Source organism: Corythoichthys intestinalis, chromosome 19 (genome assembly GCF_030265065.1).
Source record: "Corythoichthys intestinalis isolate RoL2023-P3 chromosome 19, ASM3026506v1, whole genome shotgun sequence".
In the NCBI taxonomy this organism is placed as follows: domain Eukaryota; kingdom Metazoa; phylum Chordata; class Actinopteri; order Syngnathiformes; family Syngnathidae; genus Corythoichthys; species Corythoichthys intestinalis.
The window spans coordinates 28,979,330-29,001,127 of record NC_080413.1 but is presented as its reverse complement, the minus strand read 5'-3'; the positions used below and the strand labels follow the sequence as shown (position 1 = coordinate 29,001,127).

The window sequence follows — 21,798 nt, the reverse complement described above, 5'->3', positions numbered from 1 at the left end:
CCAGCATGACGCTGGTCAGCTGGCCAAGTCTCGCTTTGCCTTTGTTTACATTAGTCCATATTTATAAACGCACCCTATGTTTTTGAGCTGCATTCAAATAATCTCCCTGATGACTCGGTAATGGAAGTGCCACAGTGTACAGTGGGGCAAATAAGTATTTAGTCAACCACCAATTGTGCAATTTCTCCTACTTGAGAAGATTAAAGAGGCCTGTAATTGTCAGGAATTGTTTAGGAATGGGCCTAAATACCAGCAACAGTGTGTGAAAAGCTTGTGAAGAGTTACAGAAAACGTTTGGCCACCGTTATTGCCAACAAAGGGTACATAACAAAGTATTGAGATGAACTTTTGGTATTGACCAAATACTTATTTTCCACCGTGATTTGCAAATACATTCTTTAAAAATCAAACAATGTGATTTTCTGTTTTTTTTTTCCACATTCTGTCTCTCATGGTTGAGGTTTACCCATGTTGACAATTACAGGCCTCTCTAATATTTTCAAGTAGGAGAACTTGTACAATTAGCGGGTGACTAAATACTTATTTGCCCCACTGTAAATGGCATATAAAACAACATATAGATTGATTTAATTTGTATTTAATAGCAAAGACAAGATAAAAGTAACATACAGGAGTGGATGACACTAAGGTATGTGAAGGTATTAAAACTGTCTATTAGACAACACGTCAATATAGAAAAGAGAAAAATATTTATGGAACTATAGACAGGATAATTGGTTAAGCAATAATGACATTAACAGTGTTTGAGTGTATAACCAGCACCTCTAATATAAAGGGAGAAGAATGTAGGTCACCCTATCCGTTCCAATTCAAAGAACATAGAGGCAAGGAGCCTAGTTCATGATTACGGTGGACGCTTTTAGGGCAAGCTGTCATCAAACTACGTCTCCTCTAAACTTTCACTTACGTTCAAACTATGATGGAATTAAGGTTTTATTTATGCACTCTGAAATAATTTTCCTGCATTCAAGTCTCTTGACATTCTTCCCCGGTGTGCTTGTCCTTCCTTGTCAGTTATTCTTTCAGATTATTTTTTTCTCTCCTTGCTGTCATAAAAGGAATTACTTGTCATGAAATTAATTGGCTCAAAAGTAATAAGGCACCAGGCATTTTTAAAGGCAATTTTCTTGTTCATAAAATGAAAGTGCAGGAAGATAAAGCGTATCACAAGGCTGAGCAGATAGCGCTCATTGCTGCTTGGCTCAATCCTAGTTAACAAGGAAGCCAGTTGAGGGGAAGCATGAAATGTGATTGCAATGCAAGTAGATGCCAATGTCATTACAAATACCATTAATGCTAAATCAAGCGCTCCAAGTGATTGATTGTAGGGACGCTGCTCATGTTGGCAACTGTGCACACATGTACGGGATCTATGCAAATTGTATTACAAAATGTCTAAACGAGTTTGTTAGTTTGAAATTATAGAAATGAATACGATAAGTGGTCTGTTTATAAATAAAATTGCCAATTGTCCTTCCAAAAATCATATTCTTTGTGTCTGTGGAAACTAGAATGTCTTGTTTGATACTCTTCTTTAAAAACAAATATCCAATTATGAAAAAAAAATATATATAAATATATATAATATTAAATATATATTTTTTTAAATTCAGCACAAAGTTATCTATATGAACTGTTGTTACAATGATACTGTACAATAAGCCATTACATAACCACATTAAGCCAAAGAAATACAAAAAAAAAACAAAAAAAAAGTCATTGCATTCCGGCGAGAGAAAAAAATGACAGAAATGAAGCATTATTTGACCAAATAGCATGAGTGCCCCCTAGTGGATAAAATAGTTACTAGTTTGAATAGTGAATGGTTCCTTCATAGTTACTATCGTGAAATTAAAAGGATCATATCTCCGGTTTTCCGAGGTCAGTCGGTTCCAAATAAATACTGGGAGAGAGTTTAAAATCTGCACTTTCAAGTCATGTTGAGGGCAGCGTTCTATGTCAAATACTTCATTTTTTACAGTGCTTTAAAGACGCCACGTAATTGAAGAGTCTGGAGTGATAACAGAACGGCAAGCTTGCGTCTGATTGGTATAATAGAGTCATGTGATTATTGTTGCAACATCACATTGGTGAAATTGGTAGAGCTACTTTTGGCATCACTGGCAAAAAAAAAATCTAAAATGAAGAATAAAGAGGAAAAATGTAACAACTTTTGTGTAGCCCAAAGTATGAGTAAGAGTAGCGTTTTTCCTTCACAAATCTACTCAAGTAAAAGTAAAAAGTATGGCTTAGTAAAACTTCTCTTAGAACTACATTTTACTCAAAAAGTTACTCAAGTAAATGTAACGGAGTACATGTAACGCGTTACAACCCACCTCAAAAATTATCAAATAATAACTTGTGCTGTTGAACTTTGTCCTCTAAACATTACATGTACAATATTCGTAGTGCTACAGTTTGATGGATGACATACAGGCATCCCCAAAAGTTAGCAATATAAATGTTTCATATGTAATTACTTATATAGCGCATTTATCTGCATTGTTACAATACCCAAAGCGCTTTACATTAGCCCACATTTACCCTTTCATGCACACATTCACACACCAATGGTGCTGTTGCTATAAAAGGTGCTGCTGGCCAAATTAGGGTTCAATGCCTTGTCCACGGGCACTTCGACAGGGGGCAGTCGTAGCCGGAAATCGAACCGTTGACCCTTCAGTCCCAGGATAACCCGAGCTACGAACTGCGCCACTGCCGTCCCGTATGCAATCGTCACCTTCATACTCTCTTCATAACAGACAAATGAGTCGGGTGGAATCATAGATATGGTATAAAAAATAAAGGCTAAAAAAATTTACCTCGTAGTTGATTATTATTATTTCAAGGGCGTAGGTTTGGTCTTAATATTGGTAGGGACGATATAACAGCATAACCTGCATGTACACTTTTTACTGGTGACGGGACATTAATAAGACCAAACATATTTGGTGAATGGGGTTCAGGGCTACATTTCTCACCAATAGGAACCTAATTAATTGATAGGCTAAATGATTAATGCAAAATAAATCTGTATTGACCTATACTTCCACACTGCAAATTTATAATGTCTTAATCTGATAATTTTTGTTAAATCTAGTCAAATAATTTTCTCTATCTTTTTTTGAGTGTTAAAGGCTAATTAACAGATTCATGCGTCAGATTCTTCCACTTACTTTAAGTAAATATTACTATTTGTTTGTATTGAGCCCATACATCTAAAAGTTGTTCATTTTTTACCTAAATCAAGAAAAAAAATCTTTCAAATAATATTTTGAACAATATTCTTGAATTAAGAACATTTCTGACAAATACGTTTTTCTTTTAAGATTATATATACAAACTTTTTGCTTAAAATAAGTCTGCTAAGCTTATTTTCAGCTAGCTGTTTTCTTATTTCAGGAAATCTCAGGGAGTAACATCAACTTGAAGCACTGTAGCAGTAGTGAAATTAGTGGAGTGTTCCCCACCTCCACAACATTGACATCTTTTTACATTACTTACAGTGGCTGCTGCTGGCAGAAAAAAACTTCTAATACCCCTTGTCTTTGAAGGGGGCAGGGCAGGCGGCATGTTGTATTTCTGTTGGGCTGTGAATGTGTGTGTGTGTGTGTGTGTGGGGGGGGGGTCAAGTCATCAGCTAATCAAACTTGCGTTTTAGGGGAAAAATGGATTGGCACGTTCAGCGAGTGAAAAGGGGTCAGTGTAAGTCTGAAAATAATAAAAGTACTGTAATTCACTTAATAATGGTAAGATCAGTTCTATCCTTACAACATATAGGAAGACAATCTAAATTACCTATATAACTGAAGTCATTATATAATGCCAATAAGGTTGCTTAAAAGATGGTGGGGATAATTTGAGCATCCTGAAAAGTTGGTAGTGTTATGTCCCTACCGTCCCTATGCAAACCTACGCCCTTGTATTATTTATTCATTATTTATGAACAATTTAAATTAGTAAAATTATTTTATAAAAATTAAAGTAATATGTATTTTTTTCACTTTATTGACATATGTATGTTTATATTCACTGTAAAAACAACCCACATATTACTGGATCTGCTTATTGCACAATGTGGGAAGGGATAAGATCCACTTCCCTGCCACCCTGAAAAGGATAAGTAGCATGGAAAATGGCTGGAAGGCTGGCACACAGCCAATTATTTCCTCATTTGATAGTCTTGGATAGAAAAAGAAAGTATCTCAATGCATGTAAGAATGTTACTTTAGTCATCAACTATCATGTTTTCATTAAATTTTAATCGCAAGTTAATTCTCCTTGAAAGGGGGAGAGAAAAATGTTAAAATAATACAACATTTGTCAGTGTTTATTGCAGTATTGTGATGCTCGGTCAATTGGATGGATGTCAACCAATGATTTCACGTGATAAAGGTGACGAGAGACTAAGCCCCGCCCCTCGCCTGAGGTGGGAATCCCCAAAACAGTGAGAGAAAGCCTGCCCGACGAAGAGGAAAACATTTTGGCTTTAGTTTGTTTGCAATCAACTTGTCTCGGCTATAGTGACTCGTTTTGCCACTCGGTGGTGGCTATACGAGGTACGTGAGTCACACATGTATTTTAAATGGTATACAGCGACTTATTTGGGGTGGAAAGTTTCGCGCCTGTGTAGCTGTATGAGCCGAATGGGAACGCTAACTTGCTAGCGATGCTAACTGGCCTCCTATGCTAAAAACCCAGCACTAATCCACGATGGCTGTAACTCCTATATAATGTTGAACGTGTTCAACAAGCAACGAATGAATGGTGAAATGAAGGCCAGGGATTAATGATTGAGAGTGAATTATTTTTTAAGGGATTTTCACATTTATTACTAGCTTGGCTCTTTTTTCGGGCCCACGGTATGCTGCAAGCATGGATGTTTTTGTTGTTTTGATCCGAAATGATAAGAAAATACTACATTGAACAAGCATGATTGCAGAACTGAGAGCATTTTCGAGGTGCATCATTGACACGTATACCAACCATTTGTGTATATTAACTTTATTCAGCTTTACGGTGGTTAAAAAAAAAAAAAAAGAGCCCAAACACCCCCGCACACACACAGATATGCACACAAATCCAAGCAGCCCCACCCCCCTGTAATACTTAACCTAATTGCATTGATTTCCACAGAAATGATATAGTATTTTTTATCCTTACAGTTTTTCTTAGCTTAAATTGCAGAAGTGGTAGTGCTTTTCTCAATCTTATTCCCTCAAAATTTCTCTTTAAGAGGAAATGCTATAAATATATCTAAGGTCTTCATCAACAAGAATGTCTTTATATAAATAAATGTATTGTAATATTTATTTTACTGCATTAAAATAAAAAATAAATAAACACAAGCTATTGGTTTTAGAACATGGCATTTACTAGAGGTGAGAATCTTTGGGCGCCTAACGATTCAGAGGCTACGATTTGATTATAAATCGATTATTGATGACACCCCAAACCCCCCAAGCTATCAGCTGCTTTTAATGTTTCGTACATTAGTCAAAAAAATTGTACAAAAAGCCTCTCAGGCTTAAATAAACGACTATTTCAGTATCAAGTTAACAGTTTATAACAGTAAATAAAATACTCAGGTCCCCATTCTGTATCAACAGCTTTAAACTACATTCAATAATTTAATGTTGTGAATAGGGCTGCAACAGTTAATCGATTAACTCGAGTATTCGATTACAAAAAGATTCGAATTGTATTTTGCTGCTGCTTCGAGTATTCATTTAATTAAAGTGGCGTTGTAATGGTTTGTTTTGAAAGTGTTTGCATTTAGTTTTATTGATTTGGGTGGATACACGGCCCTCTAGTCTACCTCATTTCACATGGCTGAATTTAATCTGCTCCCTGTTAAGACCAACATAAGCTAAGTTTTTTTTTTTTTTTTTAACCTAATTTTTTTAATGCATCCGTAATTTAGTTTATAGGTATATTTAGCCATTTTTGGGGGAATATGGGTCCGAATTATTTGTTACGAGCATTGTAAAAAACTGTTAGCATTTTATAGCATTTAAGCTAGCGGACTTTTGCTATGTGAGTTAGCCAACTGTTCTTTTGTTGTACATAGACCCTCATTTTTTATTACCTATTTATTATTTTTTATATAATTTGAGGCCAAGTTCAGGTATTTTAATTTTTTATGTTCCTTATTCGATTACTCGATTATTCGAACTCAATAGTTCATCGATTATTCGACTACTAAAATAATCCATAGCTGCAGCCCTGGTTGTGAATCAACCATTAAAGTTGTTAAAATTGCTGCGGTTATTCCATAATTTCCCTTCTGTCTGCTTTCGACATGTGAAAGTTTTAAAACGGTTTTAAAGATAGATTCAAGTCAAGATTTTGCAGATTTAGGAGTATTTTAGATAAAAATTTAAATAGGTTCGCTTGAAAGGTTCGCTACAACAGGCTTCCAGGGGAAGTCTACTGCTTTAAGGTGGCGGCTGTTTACTAACGCCGGCAAGTCATTTTGCATCTGGTTTTCTATACATGTGCTGCTAATGCCGCTGAGTCTGTCCTTTCACATCTAGTTCTATATACATATGATATCTATTATCTACTGTAGCATTATATGGCCCTAGTTTGTAGCGGCTGTCGGCAGCAGTCAGGTATTTTTTTTTTTTTTTATCTGGCCGCATGAGTTGAGCCAGAGCCATGAGTTGAGCATTGTCATTACCGGTGTAATAACAAGCATGTTTACTCTCTGTCTGTTCCTCATTGCGTCCCGAAGACCGCGCTGTGTTTTAGTTCAGCTTGACATATTTCAATAATCGAAATTTGGATGTTTGTGAATCGTACTCGAATCTTCCATGGCCGAATCGCGAATAATCTAAGAATCGGAAATTTCGCACACCTCTAGTATTTACTGTACGTAGAGTGTTAGTGATGTCCAAAATGAAATGCAACACACATTCATACCTAATAAATGCAACATTGTTTGTCATCTTGGTAGAAGGAAAAGAAAAATAAGTCAAAACTTTCAAATTCAGTTAAGAATAATACAAATGGGGTTAAAATGTTCTGGACTTCCATTTCCATGTTACGATAGGCTTTATCAAGTTAAGGAAAACAATATATACTCAATTACTATAATGATAACATTTTTCTTTAAGTATTTTCCTCATTAGTCTTTGAATAATTCTCTCATTGTTCAAAATTGATTTATTATAGGAACAATCGATCAAATGAAAAAAAAGTGGAATGTATTTTAATGTAATATAATTGGAATTGAAATGAAATTGGAATATAAGAATTGGATGGAAGTCCTGTTACCATTTGCAATTATGATGAAAAATAAATGGTAAATGATTTTTTTGTTTGTTTAATACATTTCCGAAAATGTTTTAAATATTCAAATAATATTTTTTTAACATGTTCTAAAACCATCGAGACTGCTGAATCAACCGGTCTTTCCTCTGCTGTCTTCCTACTTTTCTCATTAGAGATGGATTCAAACCTGGACGACTTTTCTCTGAGCCATGAGCTCAAGCTAAGCCAGGAATCTTTCAGTAATATGTGGGACACCTAGTAAGTTTTGTCTTTTACTCTTCAAGTTAATATTTGAGAACGGGAGGAAAAAACAAGACTTATTTTTTTCCCCTTATGCTAGCATGACACCCTCTCTCCCGACTGAAAATGACCTGCCTCTCACATCTGTTGAGGAGAATGACATGCCTTGCATCAACCAGGTAACGGTGCTCAATCTGCTTTTTTCTTTATTTGTGAATCTCATGCCCTCTCATTGTCACACAGCTCACAGACTTGTCAGATCAATTTGACGAAAAACTGTTCGAAATAACCTCGGCGGCGTTTGGCAATGAAGGCATCGCCCCACCGGGCTCCACTGTGCCGGTCACCACTGACCATCCTGGAGAATACGGCTTCACGCTCCGCTTCCAGAAGTCTGGAACGGCCAAATCGGTCACATCCACTGTGAGTTCCAGGCTCCAACGACCCCAATAATTATAATGATGTTGATGATATCTTTAATTTTCGTATCATGCTTTCAAGAGACCAGGTGATTAACACTAAACTCTACAGACAGTTTACAGTCTTAATTTTAAAGATAAAGAATAACTAATAAAAATAACAATAGAATATGTGTATATATACAGTATACACTTTTTTTTTTTAATTTGACTTCGTGCTGTTTTTGTATTTTCATATAGGGATGGGCATCAATTGACTATTAAGGAACAAATGGTCTATTAATATATATGAAGATTTAAAATTTCAAAATGTATTTTGATTATTTTAAAAACGACTAAAATTATTTTTAAAAAATAGCTCTAAAAAGTATATATCTTTACTAATTTATTATTGTTTTAATGACCAAAATTAAAATAAGGTCAAAAGTTATTCTTTTCCCAGGCTAAAAATAACCTTGGAGGAATCTCAAACTTTTGACATTGCGCGTCTTCCTGACTCAAGTTTCCATGTGGAAATCTGATCATTGCAATGTCCCTTTAAAATAAAAATTAAAAAAATACATATGTACAAATTTAAAAGTTCACTATACATTGAGACCGTGAAAAATGAAACATTTTGAGAGATTACTTCTTATTTAAATATATGAATGGGATGCCGTAATCTTCCTAAATGTTCTGAAGTTCACCATACAATCAACTAGGGTAAAGTCAATGCTAAATGATACAAGTATGTACTGTATTTTTTCAAGTCAAAAAGATTAGGTGAAGATCAATGTTTTTTCCCTGATGCACTTTTTTTTACACATAGTTTAGTTCTTTAATTTTTTAAGTTTGGAGCTTCCATTCTACAGTACAGTGGATGAGTGAGACAAAGGGACTGTAGCAACTGGTGTCTGCTGATGACCCGAATCAATGAATAGCTCAAGGTAGTTTTGAATGGAAACATTCGACAGGCTAATACGCAAAACATATGTGAGAACACATTTTACAAAACTAAGAATCTTACCTTGCTATATATCCCAAACGGCATTTTTGGTCCTTTGTCTCATTGAGCCGTTATATCTCATTCATTCTCGGCAAATGACGAGGCTGTCTCTCACCCGCCACGAGCCAGTGGCATTGCTTGTGAAGCAACCCACAGTACGCTCTGGTTGGACCCTTTTTTTCATGTTAGATTGACCTGGCCCTCCCTCCTCCATTTCCCTGCAAGAGCTTAACATGACGGGACATGTTCCCCTCACTGCTTTACTGCAGCATACAGAGGGTTAACAGGGACTTTGATTAGATTAAAAAAAAAAAATCTTTTATATTTCTCGTCAGTTTTCCGTGATGCTCAACAAGCTGTTCTGCCAGCTATCCAAGACCACTCCGGTGGAAATTCAGGTCCGCAAGGAGCCACCGGTGGGTGCCATGATTAGAGCCATGGCGGTCTACAAGAAAACGGAGCACATTGGCGAAGTAGTACGCCGATGCCCCCACCATAAGAACCAGGACGGTATGTTTAAATGGTCGACTTTGCAACTGTGGTATATTTGTTGAATTCATTCAATTTTACACTGTTCCTGCGGGGTTTTAAAAAGTGTTACAATTTACCAATCTTGACAAAACTAACACTAACATTGAATTTCATTTGGTAGGTCTGAAATGTCAAACTGTCTGAAAATGTCCTAAAAAGCAAAGAAACGTATGTTCACTCATTCCAATTCAATCATTTCAACAGAAATTGGTGTTTAGGGGAATTAATCTCATCAATACACATGAAGCTGTTACTGTGAAATTTGCCACAGAATAAGGATTATATTCTGTTTCAAGGGGTCTTTAAAAGGTTTTTAGACCTTTTAAATTTCACTTGTAGCAGCTCTGATTTTTGTCCTCAAGTTGGTTAATGAAAACATAGTTCATGTAGAACATTAGTTGTTTTTTTTTTTTGTCAAAAATAAGAAATGTTTGTAAAATAAACTTTCACCTATTGTGTTAATATTGTTTTCAGTTAAAGTAATTTAACAAATTTTAAAATGAAAAAAAAAAAAGCGGTTACGTATTTAACAAATTGTAAATATTAAAGATTTTCAAATTTTATACTGTGTGTGTGTGTGTGTGTGTGTGTGTGTGTGTGTGTATATATATATATATAGAGATATATTTATATATACATATGGCAGAAAACACAGATAAGGCCGAAAAAGCAGTTTCTGCACCACTCTTTAAAATAAACTGCTGTATTTTAAGCCAAAAGAACTTGTTTGATAGACCAATATGTCTATATGCTGCCATAGCAGTTTCATGGCGCATTAAGCCCCCAAACTATTTTTAATTTGTCTGTTTTACCTTGGGGACCCCAGTTTACAGACACCGCACAGCCACTTCTGTTTCAACCCAGCCATAAAAAGAATTATTGTAAATGTCTATCATATTTAGTTTAGGATCATTAATTGATGTCTAATAGTTAGTTTAAAAAAAAAAAAAAAAAAAAAAAGCCTTTAAAAAATTATGCACTCGCATATTTTAAACTTTTAACAGATTACGTCACAATGAAAAAAATAGTGTCTGTAAATAGGTCATGGATTTCTACCTCATAACTGTCGCTTAATTTTTTTTTGTTAGTGTCGCATTTCCCCAATATTTCAGATGATAAATAATCGATCCAAACAAAGAAAAATTGGGGGGAAAAAACATTTCAGAAGGTTAAATATTTGAAAAAGAAAATCTCGATCACTCTTTGATGTCTGCGATTTCTGCATTGCGACCCTTGTTATAAAGCCATGTTTCACCCATAAAATCACCCAAAAGTCCGGCTGTGGCCATTCACAGCTGTGTCTTGACACTCAGTGAGAAATACTACACCGAGTTTTTGGATCGAAACAACGTAAGTACACGATATCTCGTTAAAATCATCAGTTTTGAGACTTGGCCAAATTGGGGGTCTCAGAGCGGAACTTCAAGTCACCTGAGTGTTTTCGGCCATACATATTGTCCCCCTGGTTTATTTGATTAAATGTCTAATAATAATAAATAATACAGAAAATGAATTTCAATTTTTCTTATGTAGCTGTTTTTACCTGTATTAAATGATACATTTGGTTTGTTAAAAGTGATAAATATTTCATGAAAATAAAGTTTTACGTACTAACATGTCCTTTTACAGTGGGGCAAATAAGTATTTAGTCAACCACCAATTGTGCAAGTTCTACTTGAAAAGATTAGAGAGGCCTGTAATTGTCAACATGGGTAACCCTCAACCATGAGAGACAGAATGTGGAAAAAAAACAGGAAATCACATTGTTTGATTCTTAAAGAATTTATTTCCAAATTAGAGTGGAAAATAGATATTTGGTCACCTACAAACAAGCAAGATTTCTGGCTGTCAAAGAGGTATAACTACTTCTAACGAGGTCTAACGAGGCTCCACTCGTTACCTGTATTAATGGCACCTGTTTTAACTCATTATCGGAATAAAAGACATGTCCACAACCTCAGTCAGTAACACTCCAAACTCCACTATGGCCAAGACCAAAGAGCTGTCGAAGGACACCAGAGACAAAATTGTAGACCTGCACCAGGCTAGGAAGACTGAATCTGCAATAGGTAAAATGCTTGGTGTAAAGAAATCAACTGTGGGAGCAATTATTAGAAAATGGAAGACATGCAAGACCACTGATAATCTCCCATGATCTGGGGCTCTATGCAAGATCTCATACCATGGCATCAAAATGATAACAAGAACGGAGAGCAAAAATCCCAGAACCACACGGGGGACCTAGTGAATGACGTACAGAGAGCTGGGACCACAGTAACAAAGGCTAATATCAGTAACACAATGCACCGCCACGGACTCAAATCCTGCACTGCCAGACGTGCCCCCCTGCTGAAGCCAGTACACAACCAGGCCCGTCTGCGGTTCGCTAGAGAGCATTTGGATGATCCAGAAGAGGACTGGGAGAAGGTGTTATGGTCAGATGAAACCAAAATAGCTTTTTGGTAGAAACACAGGTTCTCGTGTTTGGAGGAAAAAGAATACTGAATTGCATCCGAAAAACACCATACCCCCTGTGAAGCATGGGGGTGGAAACATCATGCTTTGGGGCTGATCCGTTTAAAAGAAAGAATGAATGGGGCCATGTATTGAGAGATTTTGAGTGAAAATCTCCTTCCATCAGCAAGGGCATTGAAGATGAGATGTGGCTGGGTCTTTCAGCATGACAATGATCCCAAACACACAGCCAGGGCAACAAAGGAGTGGCCTAGCCAGTCTCCAGATCTCAACCCCATAGAAAATCTGTGGAGCGAGTTGAAAGTCCGTGTTGCCTAATGACAGCCCCAAAACATCACTGCTCTAGAGGAGATCTGCATGGAGAAATGGGCCAAAATTCCAGCAACAGTGTGTGAAAAGCTTGTGAAGAGTTACAGAAAACGTTTGGCCTCTGTTATTGCCAACAAAGGGTAGATAACAAAGAATTGAGATCAACTTTTGGTATTGACCAAATACTTATTTTCTACCATGATTTGCAAATAAATTATTTAAAAATCAAACAATGGGATTTTCTGGGTCTTTTTTGTCCCACATTCTGTCTCTCATGGTTGAGGTTTACCCATGTTGGCAATCACATACCTCTCAAATACTTTCAAGTGGGAGAACCTGCACAATTAGTGGTTTATTAAATACTTATTTGCCCCACTGTACATAATTATATGGATATTGCCTTTTTAACAAAACAGGCTTCAAACGTGTCCAACATATGAACACATAATTCAAAGCTATGGACAATTTGGAGTGTTGATCAAGCTACAAAGCATGTACGAGAAAAACGGGTTCCCCGTAGTAGATCCAAACAGGATCAGGGAGAAACATGCAAATTCTACAAAGGTCGAAGCTCAGGATTGAAGGCATATGTGTACATATGTTGTCCTTAGCCGCAGAAAATAGCAGCCATCTGATCAAAATGGAGGGCAACCAAAGGGTGCAGTATTTCGAGGACCAAGACACCAAGAGGCAGAGTGTCACCGTCCCCTATGAGACCCCCCAGGTACGTCAGCTTGAACAGTAACAGCTTGGAGAATAAATTAACACCAATCTCAATTTTAATCCCACAATGTTCTATTTTAGTTGGGCTCTGAAATGACGACCATCCTGCTGAACTTTATGTGCAACAGCTCCTGCCCGGGTGGTATGAACCGCAGACCCATCCTCACGATTTTGACACTGGAGACCCCCGAGTAGGTCTATTTTTTTGTACCTTTTTTAATAATGTCTTTTTTGCTCATCCTACCCACTCGATTCCTGAATTATCATTACTTCGATCACCTCTGTGCTCCACAGCGGAATGGTTTTAGGCCGGAGTTGTTTTGAGGTGCGCATTTGTGCGTGCCCCGGCCGGGATCGTAAAACTGAAGAGGAGAACAAGACCCAGGCGCAAAGTGGCACCAAGAAAACCAAGAAACAAAGTAGGCTTTAAAAATAGACATGGCCCTTTTTTTGTGTGACATTCTACGCATGATAGACATAGCTACGAAATTACAGGTTGTGTACTTTATTTGACTGTGGCGCTATAAGACTGTCATAAGACCATCATAATTATGACATGACACTGCCTTGAGCATTAATGAATGCTTATGAGAGATGTCAAATTATCTCACTTTTGACTGCATGTAAAAGATCCGAGCTGGACATAGAGTTGGTGATATAATTTGCCGGATGACAGTTCCTGAAATCTGTCATAAGCATTCATTGATGCCAATAATAGTGTCATGTCATAATTATGGCTGTCTTATGACGCCGCTGTCAAATAAAGTGTTAGCTATTAACCCATATAAATCAACATAAAAGCCGCACTGGACTATAAGCCGCAGGATTCAAAATGAGGGAAAAAAGTAGCGGCCTAAAGTCTGAAAATTACGGTAATTGAAACTGCCTTTGGGGTGGAATTTTCCATATTCTCCTAAATGCTTATAATGTGTATGACATGACATAATAAACATTTGTTCTATTGTGTTTACAGAGAGCGCCCCAGCAGCAACCAGCCCCTCCGTTAAGCGGCCTATTCCCACCTCCAGCATGGAGGGAGATGATGATGATATTCTACTTTTGCCAGTAGGTTGCCACAAAGCGGAAATATCCATTCGTTATTATGATTATTTTAAAAATTTGTCAATATTGTACAATTTCCCTGCAGGTTCGCGGACGCAAGCGTTATGAAATGCTTAAAGAAATCAACGAAGGCCTTGAACTACTGGACAAGAAAAAGTAAGGAGCTTTAATGGTGACGTACAATAGAAAAAGCCATCAACATGCTAAAGACTTTAGAACTCTTTAGAAGGGACTAAATGTAAAACGCATTTTCAGTACTCTGTTTTATGGATCACTAAAAGTCAAAACACAGTATTTTGATTGATATTAAGTTTGGAATAAACAGATAAACGCAACCATTTTGCCCAATACCACCCTCTGCTGTTAACCGGAATTAACGTCACAACGATTCTGTTCAGAAAAACATATGTGGCTGTGATTTTTGACCAAATTGGCATTCAACTGGCACCCAAGTAAGCCATGCACAGCCATGTATCTCGATCCTATTGATGCCAATGTACTTCAAAATATCAACAGGAAGTGACTAGGGCTGTCCCAAACGACTAATTTTCTCCCGATTAGTCAGCCGACTATTTTTACGATTAGTCGACTGATCTAATAATTAAAACATTTTTTTTTTTTTTTATACTAATTTAGCAATGACATTTTTGTTGACGCTTATCAATTCACAAAAACATATTGGAACACTTAAATTATTTATTAAAGTACAAATAAACACGTAAATCACAATAATAAATCCCAAGTAAACAATGAGTTCAAATGCTGATAGAATTAACTAGTGCAAAAGAATGGAATGTAAACAGATTCAGAACACTGACTTCGCCTTTCCAACATGATTCAAAACAATTCTTAAAAAAACGCCTAGCATTTATAGTATAGCATAGTACTATAATTTTTCATAAAGGGTGTCATTTCAAAGGCTTAGAGTAGAATCTGAATTCTGAAGTATGTGGGATTAACTTCAGAAATCGCTATTTATATGATGAACATGACATGCTTTTATTTTGAAATGTTCACCGGAAGTACATTCGCTAAACCGCTAACTTCAGCTTTACATTCCTCAAAAAAAAAGCACTTTTTGTCATTGCATGTAGTGTCAAATGCTGTTAACCAGCGATTTTTCATGTCTGAAGTGTCACCTTTTAACCGCAAGTTTGCTTTCACGAGACGACTGCCAAAGTTTTATAGCAGGCTAAAGTAATTTGCCTTTCCCCCCCCATTCACCTCAGTGTAGCAGTGCTAACGTTACAGTGTTTAATATAGATGTTTCTTATTTTGTATGTCTGAACTTTAATTCTACAGCGTGTTGATAAGAGAAAGGAACTCGAGACTCATATGCCATCAGCACGCACGCGCGCAGCTATAAAAGGCAGCCGTGAAAATTACCGCCCTCATTTTTATTTGCCGTGCGATAAATGGACTCATTGCATATCGTGACAGGCTTAGCAACTTCAATAAAACATGTCATTAGTTAGTTAGATTGACTTACAAACTGGGTGACGGCGCTTTGTGTGTTTATTCACGGCCGACGTGCAGCCAAGCTTGGCATTGAAGAGACAGGACACAAGAGTGTTCCCTCCTTTGTTTCTTTGAAATAAGCAAATGTTTTGGACACTCTGGTGTGCTTTTTTGGCTTTGTGCCGCTTTCCCCGCTTGCATACAGAGCGGCAAACATTCTGAACTTTCCACGCATATATTTTTTAACCCTTCATTAACCGTCGACGGGATGTTGTGCTCGTCGACGGATTTACGTCATCGATGACGTCGACGATGTCGACTAGTCGGGACAGCTCTAGAAGTGACCATATAATGTCTCCAAATCAATTGGAAGTGACCTTAAATCCTTACCTGCGAGAGCAAAGCTACCATCGCAATTTCTCCAGAAATGGCATTTTCTAGTGAATAATGTGATCGTTTCAACGGGCTTATATTGAAATTATTTAGATACATTTTTTTTCCCCTCTCCTTCGCAGAAAGAAGCCGAATACTGTTGTGGATGCTGAAATGCCGTTACCCTCAAGTGGAAAGCGACTCTTGGTCAAAGGAGAGCGCAGCGACACAGATTAAAAAGGCTGACCCCTCCAAAATTATGATTGGGGGGAAGACAAAAAATGACTTTTATTTTTCTATATTTCTACGCCATTCCATTTTTTTGTATTCTCAGATGTACTTATGTGTAATCTGACTCAATAAACATTATATGAAATTCCGTTTTTTTTTTATCATGTTTACAGTCCAACCTATGCACATTTGACCTTAACTGTAAGTCTTGGACTCACTCAGCTGGCATTAATTGCTAGATAGAGTGGATTGGTTAATCAACAATTAAATCAATTGAAACGTTCGGCATCGTTTAGCTATGCTATTTAGTCATTTTGATACGTTTGAACTAGGGCTGTCAAACGATTAAAATTTTTAATCGAGTTAATTACAGCTTAAAAATTGTAATTAATAGCAATTCAAACCATCTATAAAATATGCCATATTTTTCAGTAAATTATTGTTGGAATGAAAAGACACAAGACGGATATACTGGACTGTCTCAGAAAATTAGAATACACAATATTCTAATTTTCTGAGACAGTCCTGTACATTAATCCACCATTTAAAGCAGGGGTGTCCAAACTTTTTGCAAAGGGGACCAGATTTGGCGTGGTAAAAATGTGGGGGGCCGACCTTGGCTGACGTCCTTTACATAGAACAATATACAGGACTGTCTCAGAAAATTAGAATATTGTGTATTCTAATTTCCTGAGACAGTCCAGTATACATTCAACATACAGTACATAAGTACTGTATTTGTTTATTATAACATTCTCTTAAAGCGATCCATGGATAGAAAAACTTGTAGTTCTTAAAAGATAAATGTTAGTACAAGCTATAGAAATTTCATATTAAAACCCCTCTTAATGTTTTCGTTTTATTCAAATTTGTAAAATTTTTCAATCAAAAAATAAACTAGTAGCTCGCCATTGTTGATGTCATTACTAGGAAATAGGAATAGGAAATAGGAAAATCATTTGGACCCAAGCGCCAGCAGAGGGCGCCAAACAAAAAACAGGTAACAAGCGGACATTACACTGCTGTCATTTTAATCTGAGCTGGGCATGTGCGTTAATTGCGTCAAATATTTTAACGTGATTAATTAAAAAAATTAATTACCGCCCATTAACGCGATAATTTTGACAGCCCTAGTTTGAACCCAAACCAGGATAATTTTGTTCAAACCATTTTATCAGCCCATGTTAGACAAGTCCGTTTTTTTCCCAGATTACTTGATGCTATCGTCACTCCTGGAGAAATACTGCAGGAGACTCATTTTTGTAGGTGAAAAGCATTCTCACACACCCACACACAAACATAAAAAGGTTGCAGGGTTCACTTTCTATCTCAGTCATCCGGAAAATCAATAGGTAAATCTTGCAACATTGAGCAAAAAAAAAAAAATAAATAAAATCCCTGAAGATCAGTTTATGCTTGAGCCGAAAACTGACAAGGACGCTATATCGACCAATGTTTTTTTTTTTTAAGCATGTTGGATCAGGTATAATTTCCAACAAATGAGGTTATTGCTTGGTCAAAAAAGAAGCCTGAAAGCTCAAGTTTGACCATGCAGTTGACAACACATTGTTGAAGTAGTGACATTCAAAATCACTTGAGGTCTTGCTCTTGTAGACAGAGCAGAAGTTTGATAAAATGGTTGAATAGGAAGCAGTAGAGTGCAGAAATCCCTTTCTCAACCTTTACAGATGGATGTTGGAGAAGGATATGTCACCTACATCCCACTGTGTATTGTTAATTACCACATTGGAACATTGTTCTACCGATCAATGCTTAAGGTGTTTGGAAGCAAGGTGCTGGTTATGTCCCCTCAATGCTTCAAAGTCATATTGGCAATGTGTGTGTGTTTGTAGGAAGCAAGTTTGTCTGTCATAGAGGGAATCCTTAAACTGCCAACCCTTGAGGGGAGATTAGACACACAAAACCAATTTGGCCTGTTTCTCCCATTTGTAGTCTTCACTCTCTCTGTGTCTCACTTAATACAAATATCAACTTTCCATCTCTCCTGTCCTCCTTCCCTCGTTGCCAGGTCTTGCTCTATTGAGCCATAGCTGAGAACAGGTTATACAGTAGTTGTCAAGTGGGGAGGGGATTACTTTGAACAGTCATTGCCAGCCTATTCTGCACAGTTTGCAGTCTTGCATAAAACATGATAATTTTAAGCATTTCTCACAGAATGTGATAGCAATGACAGATTGCACACCCGCAATGGTAATCTTTTAAATTCTACTTAAATCTCTCATTTTGTAACCATATGGAGCAACATGTCTTCATAAGATCACACTACAATCCAAGCATTAAATTGACAGTTTCAGAGGATTACTGCTAATTAGCACACCATCCAATCAGACTTGAAGTGTTCAAGGTTCAGTTACACTACACCAAACAACCAAAACTTTAAACTTGGATACATCATGTTCAGGCGGTTGCAGCTAAGGGTTCAAATGATTAAAATGTTGCTTGTTTATAATATAATTGTTAATATTTAATCATTATTTTTGTTGAATTTTTAAGATTGGATAAAACAACTTCAGTGTAATTTATTTGAAATAGTACCCAAATTGCTTGCTTTTATTCAAACAAATTCCATTGTTTACATTAAATAAATAGTAAATAAAAGCATATCAAGTACTTTCAGGCACTTCAAGAAACAGATCCTTACCGAAATTACATTTTGGTGTACTGTTACACCCCTACTATTTTGGCATCCTAGGCAAAATTTAAATATAACTAATAATAATGCTTAATTAAAGCAGCACTTGTTAACTTTTCAGTTTTGGTGTATTTTAGCAACGTCGGTCGACAAAAGCGGTAGTGTTAACCTTAAAGGGATCCACGGATAGAAAGACTCGTAGTTCCTAAAAGATAAACTTTATTTTGAGTTAAAATAATTTGATATTGAAACCCCTCTTGATGTTTTAGTTTTTATACAATTTGTAAAATTAGTTAACTTGTAGGTCGCCATTGTTGTTGACGTCGCAGCGCTGCGACGTCAACATAGTTACGCTGCTAGCTTCCAAAATACGACTCTAGCGACATATACATGCCATCTGTTCAACCCTTTCAATTTGAACATGAGAGAACCAGCGTGACAGCACTGTCGATATTTCACAAAACGAGCTGCAAGAGCAAAATGAACAGGAAAGACGAGACGAGAGTAGGAAAAAACGTGTTCTGCCAAAATGTGCTACACTGGCGAAACGTCTTAAAAGAGGCGAATTTGACACACAAAGTACTACCGTGCGCTTTCAGCTTGTTTTGTTTAAATGCATACAGACAGAACATACAAAAGATGCCTTAAGAAAAAACGTAGCATTATCAAATAAGGTTGGTTTAAATATGCTACGTGACTAATCAACAGATCAACAATCTGCTTTAAAGTTTTCACAAGAAAACAATGCTTAAAAGTATGAGAGGGAAACTCATGCAAAAAGTATTTCGAGGCAATGAAAAGGTAATAAAAGACTCAACAAAAACAGAAATGGCGTACCACACGCAGGCTATTTTTAGACCGTGACGTCGCATCGTAAAGCGGAAGTAAAGCCGAAGTGGTACATTATAGACCCGCCCTCGCATAGACTTAACGTAATTTGTGCTACTTTTCTCCGGTAATCTTTCAAAAACGAACATGCCGATCACGCATTGCTTTTTTGGAACTTGTAGAAACGACTCTAGACATTACGACACATAAAGGATGTTTTCATCATACGTTTCCGGAAACCAAAAACTCGGGAGGAAAAAAATGTGAAGACCGAATCAACTTGCGCGGACTTTAACACCAGCTCGGTGAATCCATTCACATTTCATATGCAGTAAACATTATGTTGGGTTGGCATGGTCTTTCAGAGGACAAAGAGGTAAGCCATTTTTATATTTTTAACTTATTTTTTTTTTTGCGAAACGTTGTGCCGTACTGCTTCTGTCTGACAATGAATGACCTGAAAAGAATTACAATGAAAAAATTAAAAGTGTTCGTTGGCTGTCACTGAGTAGCATTTGCGATCGCTACACAAAGCTAACTAAATTACCCCCAAGAACGGTAAGAGACGTAGGACAACCAGAGGATATGTAAGAAAGACAGGGCTGATGGTAAAGGATAGCTTGTTGAAACAGGAGAATGTCATTGTCAATCGCGTCGATAAAAAAGCTAAAGCTATGCTTAGGTCGGCTCGTTTTTTTCGTCTTTTTCAGCCTACGACACTCAAGCCATCTCTTTAACTGAACATTTTTATGTTCTTCCACATCTTTGCCAGTGAATTTGGCACCAGGCACATCATTTTCGGAGAGAATTGGTAGGTTTAGCTCTGTAAACATCTCCTTCGTACACGATTTCCATTCATTTCCTATTAGGGACAAACGGTGGCTTGTCCCTACTTAGCAACAGTAGCTAATGTTATGAATATTAATGAGTGAAAGTGACGTGTTGCTTGCGGTACGTTCTCGTACGTACTCGCCGCTTTCAACCGATGAGCATGTGTTGGACGTCTCGCCGCGTAGAAGGAATTGCAGTAACCCTGTAGTATTCGTCGAGTGACAGTTACAATCTGCACCATCACCCCAAGGGTCGATTGAACGCTTAAAACATGGCGCCCTCTGTAGGTCAAAATATTTACTAAATATTAAAGACTTTTAAATCAATAGCAATATTATATGTTTCTCATAACATATTTAAATACAAAAACAAAATAATTTTGGCTTATTAAAGCCTACAAGTCTTTGAGTCCGAGGTTCCCTTTAAGGAAGACTGCGTTTGCCATGAGGACCAGCGCACACCCGTAGTGTTGTAAAATCATCAATCAATCTCCTGGTCGCCTGCAGATGGATTGAACAACATTTCTGTTTCCAGTGACTGTGTGAGAATAACTAGTAATAAGGTAATGACTCCAGTTGTGGCTAAACAATAGCATATGACGGCTAGCAACCGTGTGGCTTAAGGCTGTTATGCTTCTGTGGCAGACCTACGCAGTCAAGGCAGATCTGAATTACGAACCTGCACTGTAGCCTGACGTTCACAGAATCCTGACTGTGCGTCACGTCAACGCATGGTGACATGACGCAAATGGACTGTGATTGGTCCACCATTGTTTACCATCAAAGCTTCCAACACAGTTTGGGAAGTTCCATTGCCGACAGAAATCTGCTATGGCTTCCCACAGGCTGGTTGTAGGACACGGCAAAAAAATTGGACAAAACGCTGGACCACGCGGCTTGCCGGCTTCCACCCGGTGCTGGGATTCATAATGTGACTGCCAGTCTCTGTGCGGCATCAACAGTCGGACAAACCACCTCCGCAACAGTCTTCTGTGTCGCCTGCGCCTCAACATTTGTATGATAAACATTTGTTGTTCAATGTTGATGAGCTGAAGATCCACATTCAAGCGTTCCATCTCCGTTGGCATTGTTGTGTAACCGGAAGAAAACTAGATGAAGTCGACAAGAGTCCTGACCTTATAAGCACAATGCCACACCCCTCTAGCGGCTTGGCGGTGAATTAAAGAGCAACGCTTTGCCACGCCGCAGAAATATTGAATGCTCATTAACGCCGTAGGGTATATGTCAGGGGTCCCCAAACTACGGCCCGCCTCCACATTTGGTCCGGCCCCCTGAACAATACCAGAGAGCATTTTGATTTTTTTTTTTTTTTTTTTCTCAATAGTGTTATTATTTCCTGGGCTTTTTCTGTGAAGAACTCAGAGA

General features: G+C 37.4%; 2 protein-coding genes across 14 annotated transcripts in view; one reads left to right on the top strand and one right to left on the bottom strand.

Moving 5' to 3' along the window:
• LOC130907420 (neurexin-3b) overlaps nt 1-21,798 on the bottom strand; it is a 584,351-nt gene that overhangs the window by 102,862 nt on the left and 459,691 nt on the right. The window lies entirely within an intron of this gene.
• tp53 (tumor protein p53) lies at nt 4,423-16,243 on the top strand. The gene is made up of 11 exons (XM_057822482.1): nt 4,423-4,580; nt 7,470-7,554; nt 7,637-7,715; nt 7,780-7,959; nt 9,276-9,450; nt 12,867-12,979; nt 13,060-13,169; nt 13,273-13,397; nt 13,952-14,043; nt 14,126-14,196; nt 16,014-16,243. The coding sequence occupies exons 2-11, from the start codon at nt 7,472-7,474 to the stop codon at nt 16,105-16,107; spliced, it is 1,122 nt and encodes a 373-aa protein (XP_057678465.1). The 5' UTR covers nt 4,423-4,580; nt 7,470-7,471; the 3' UTR covers nt 16,108-16,243.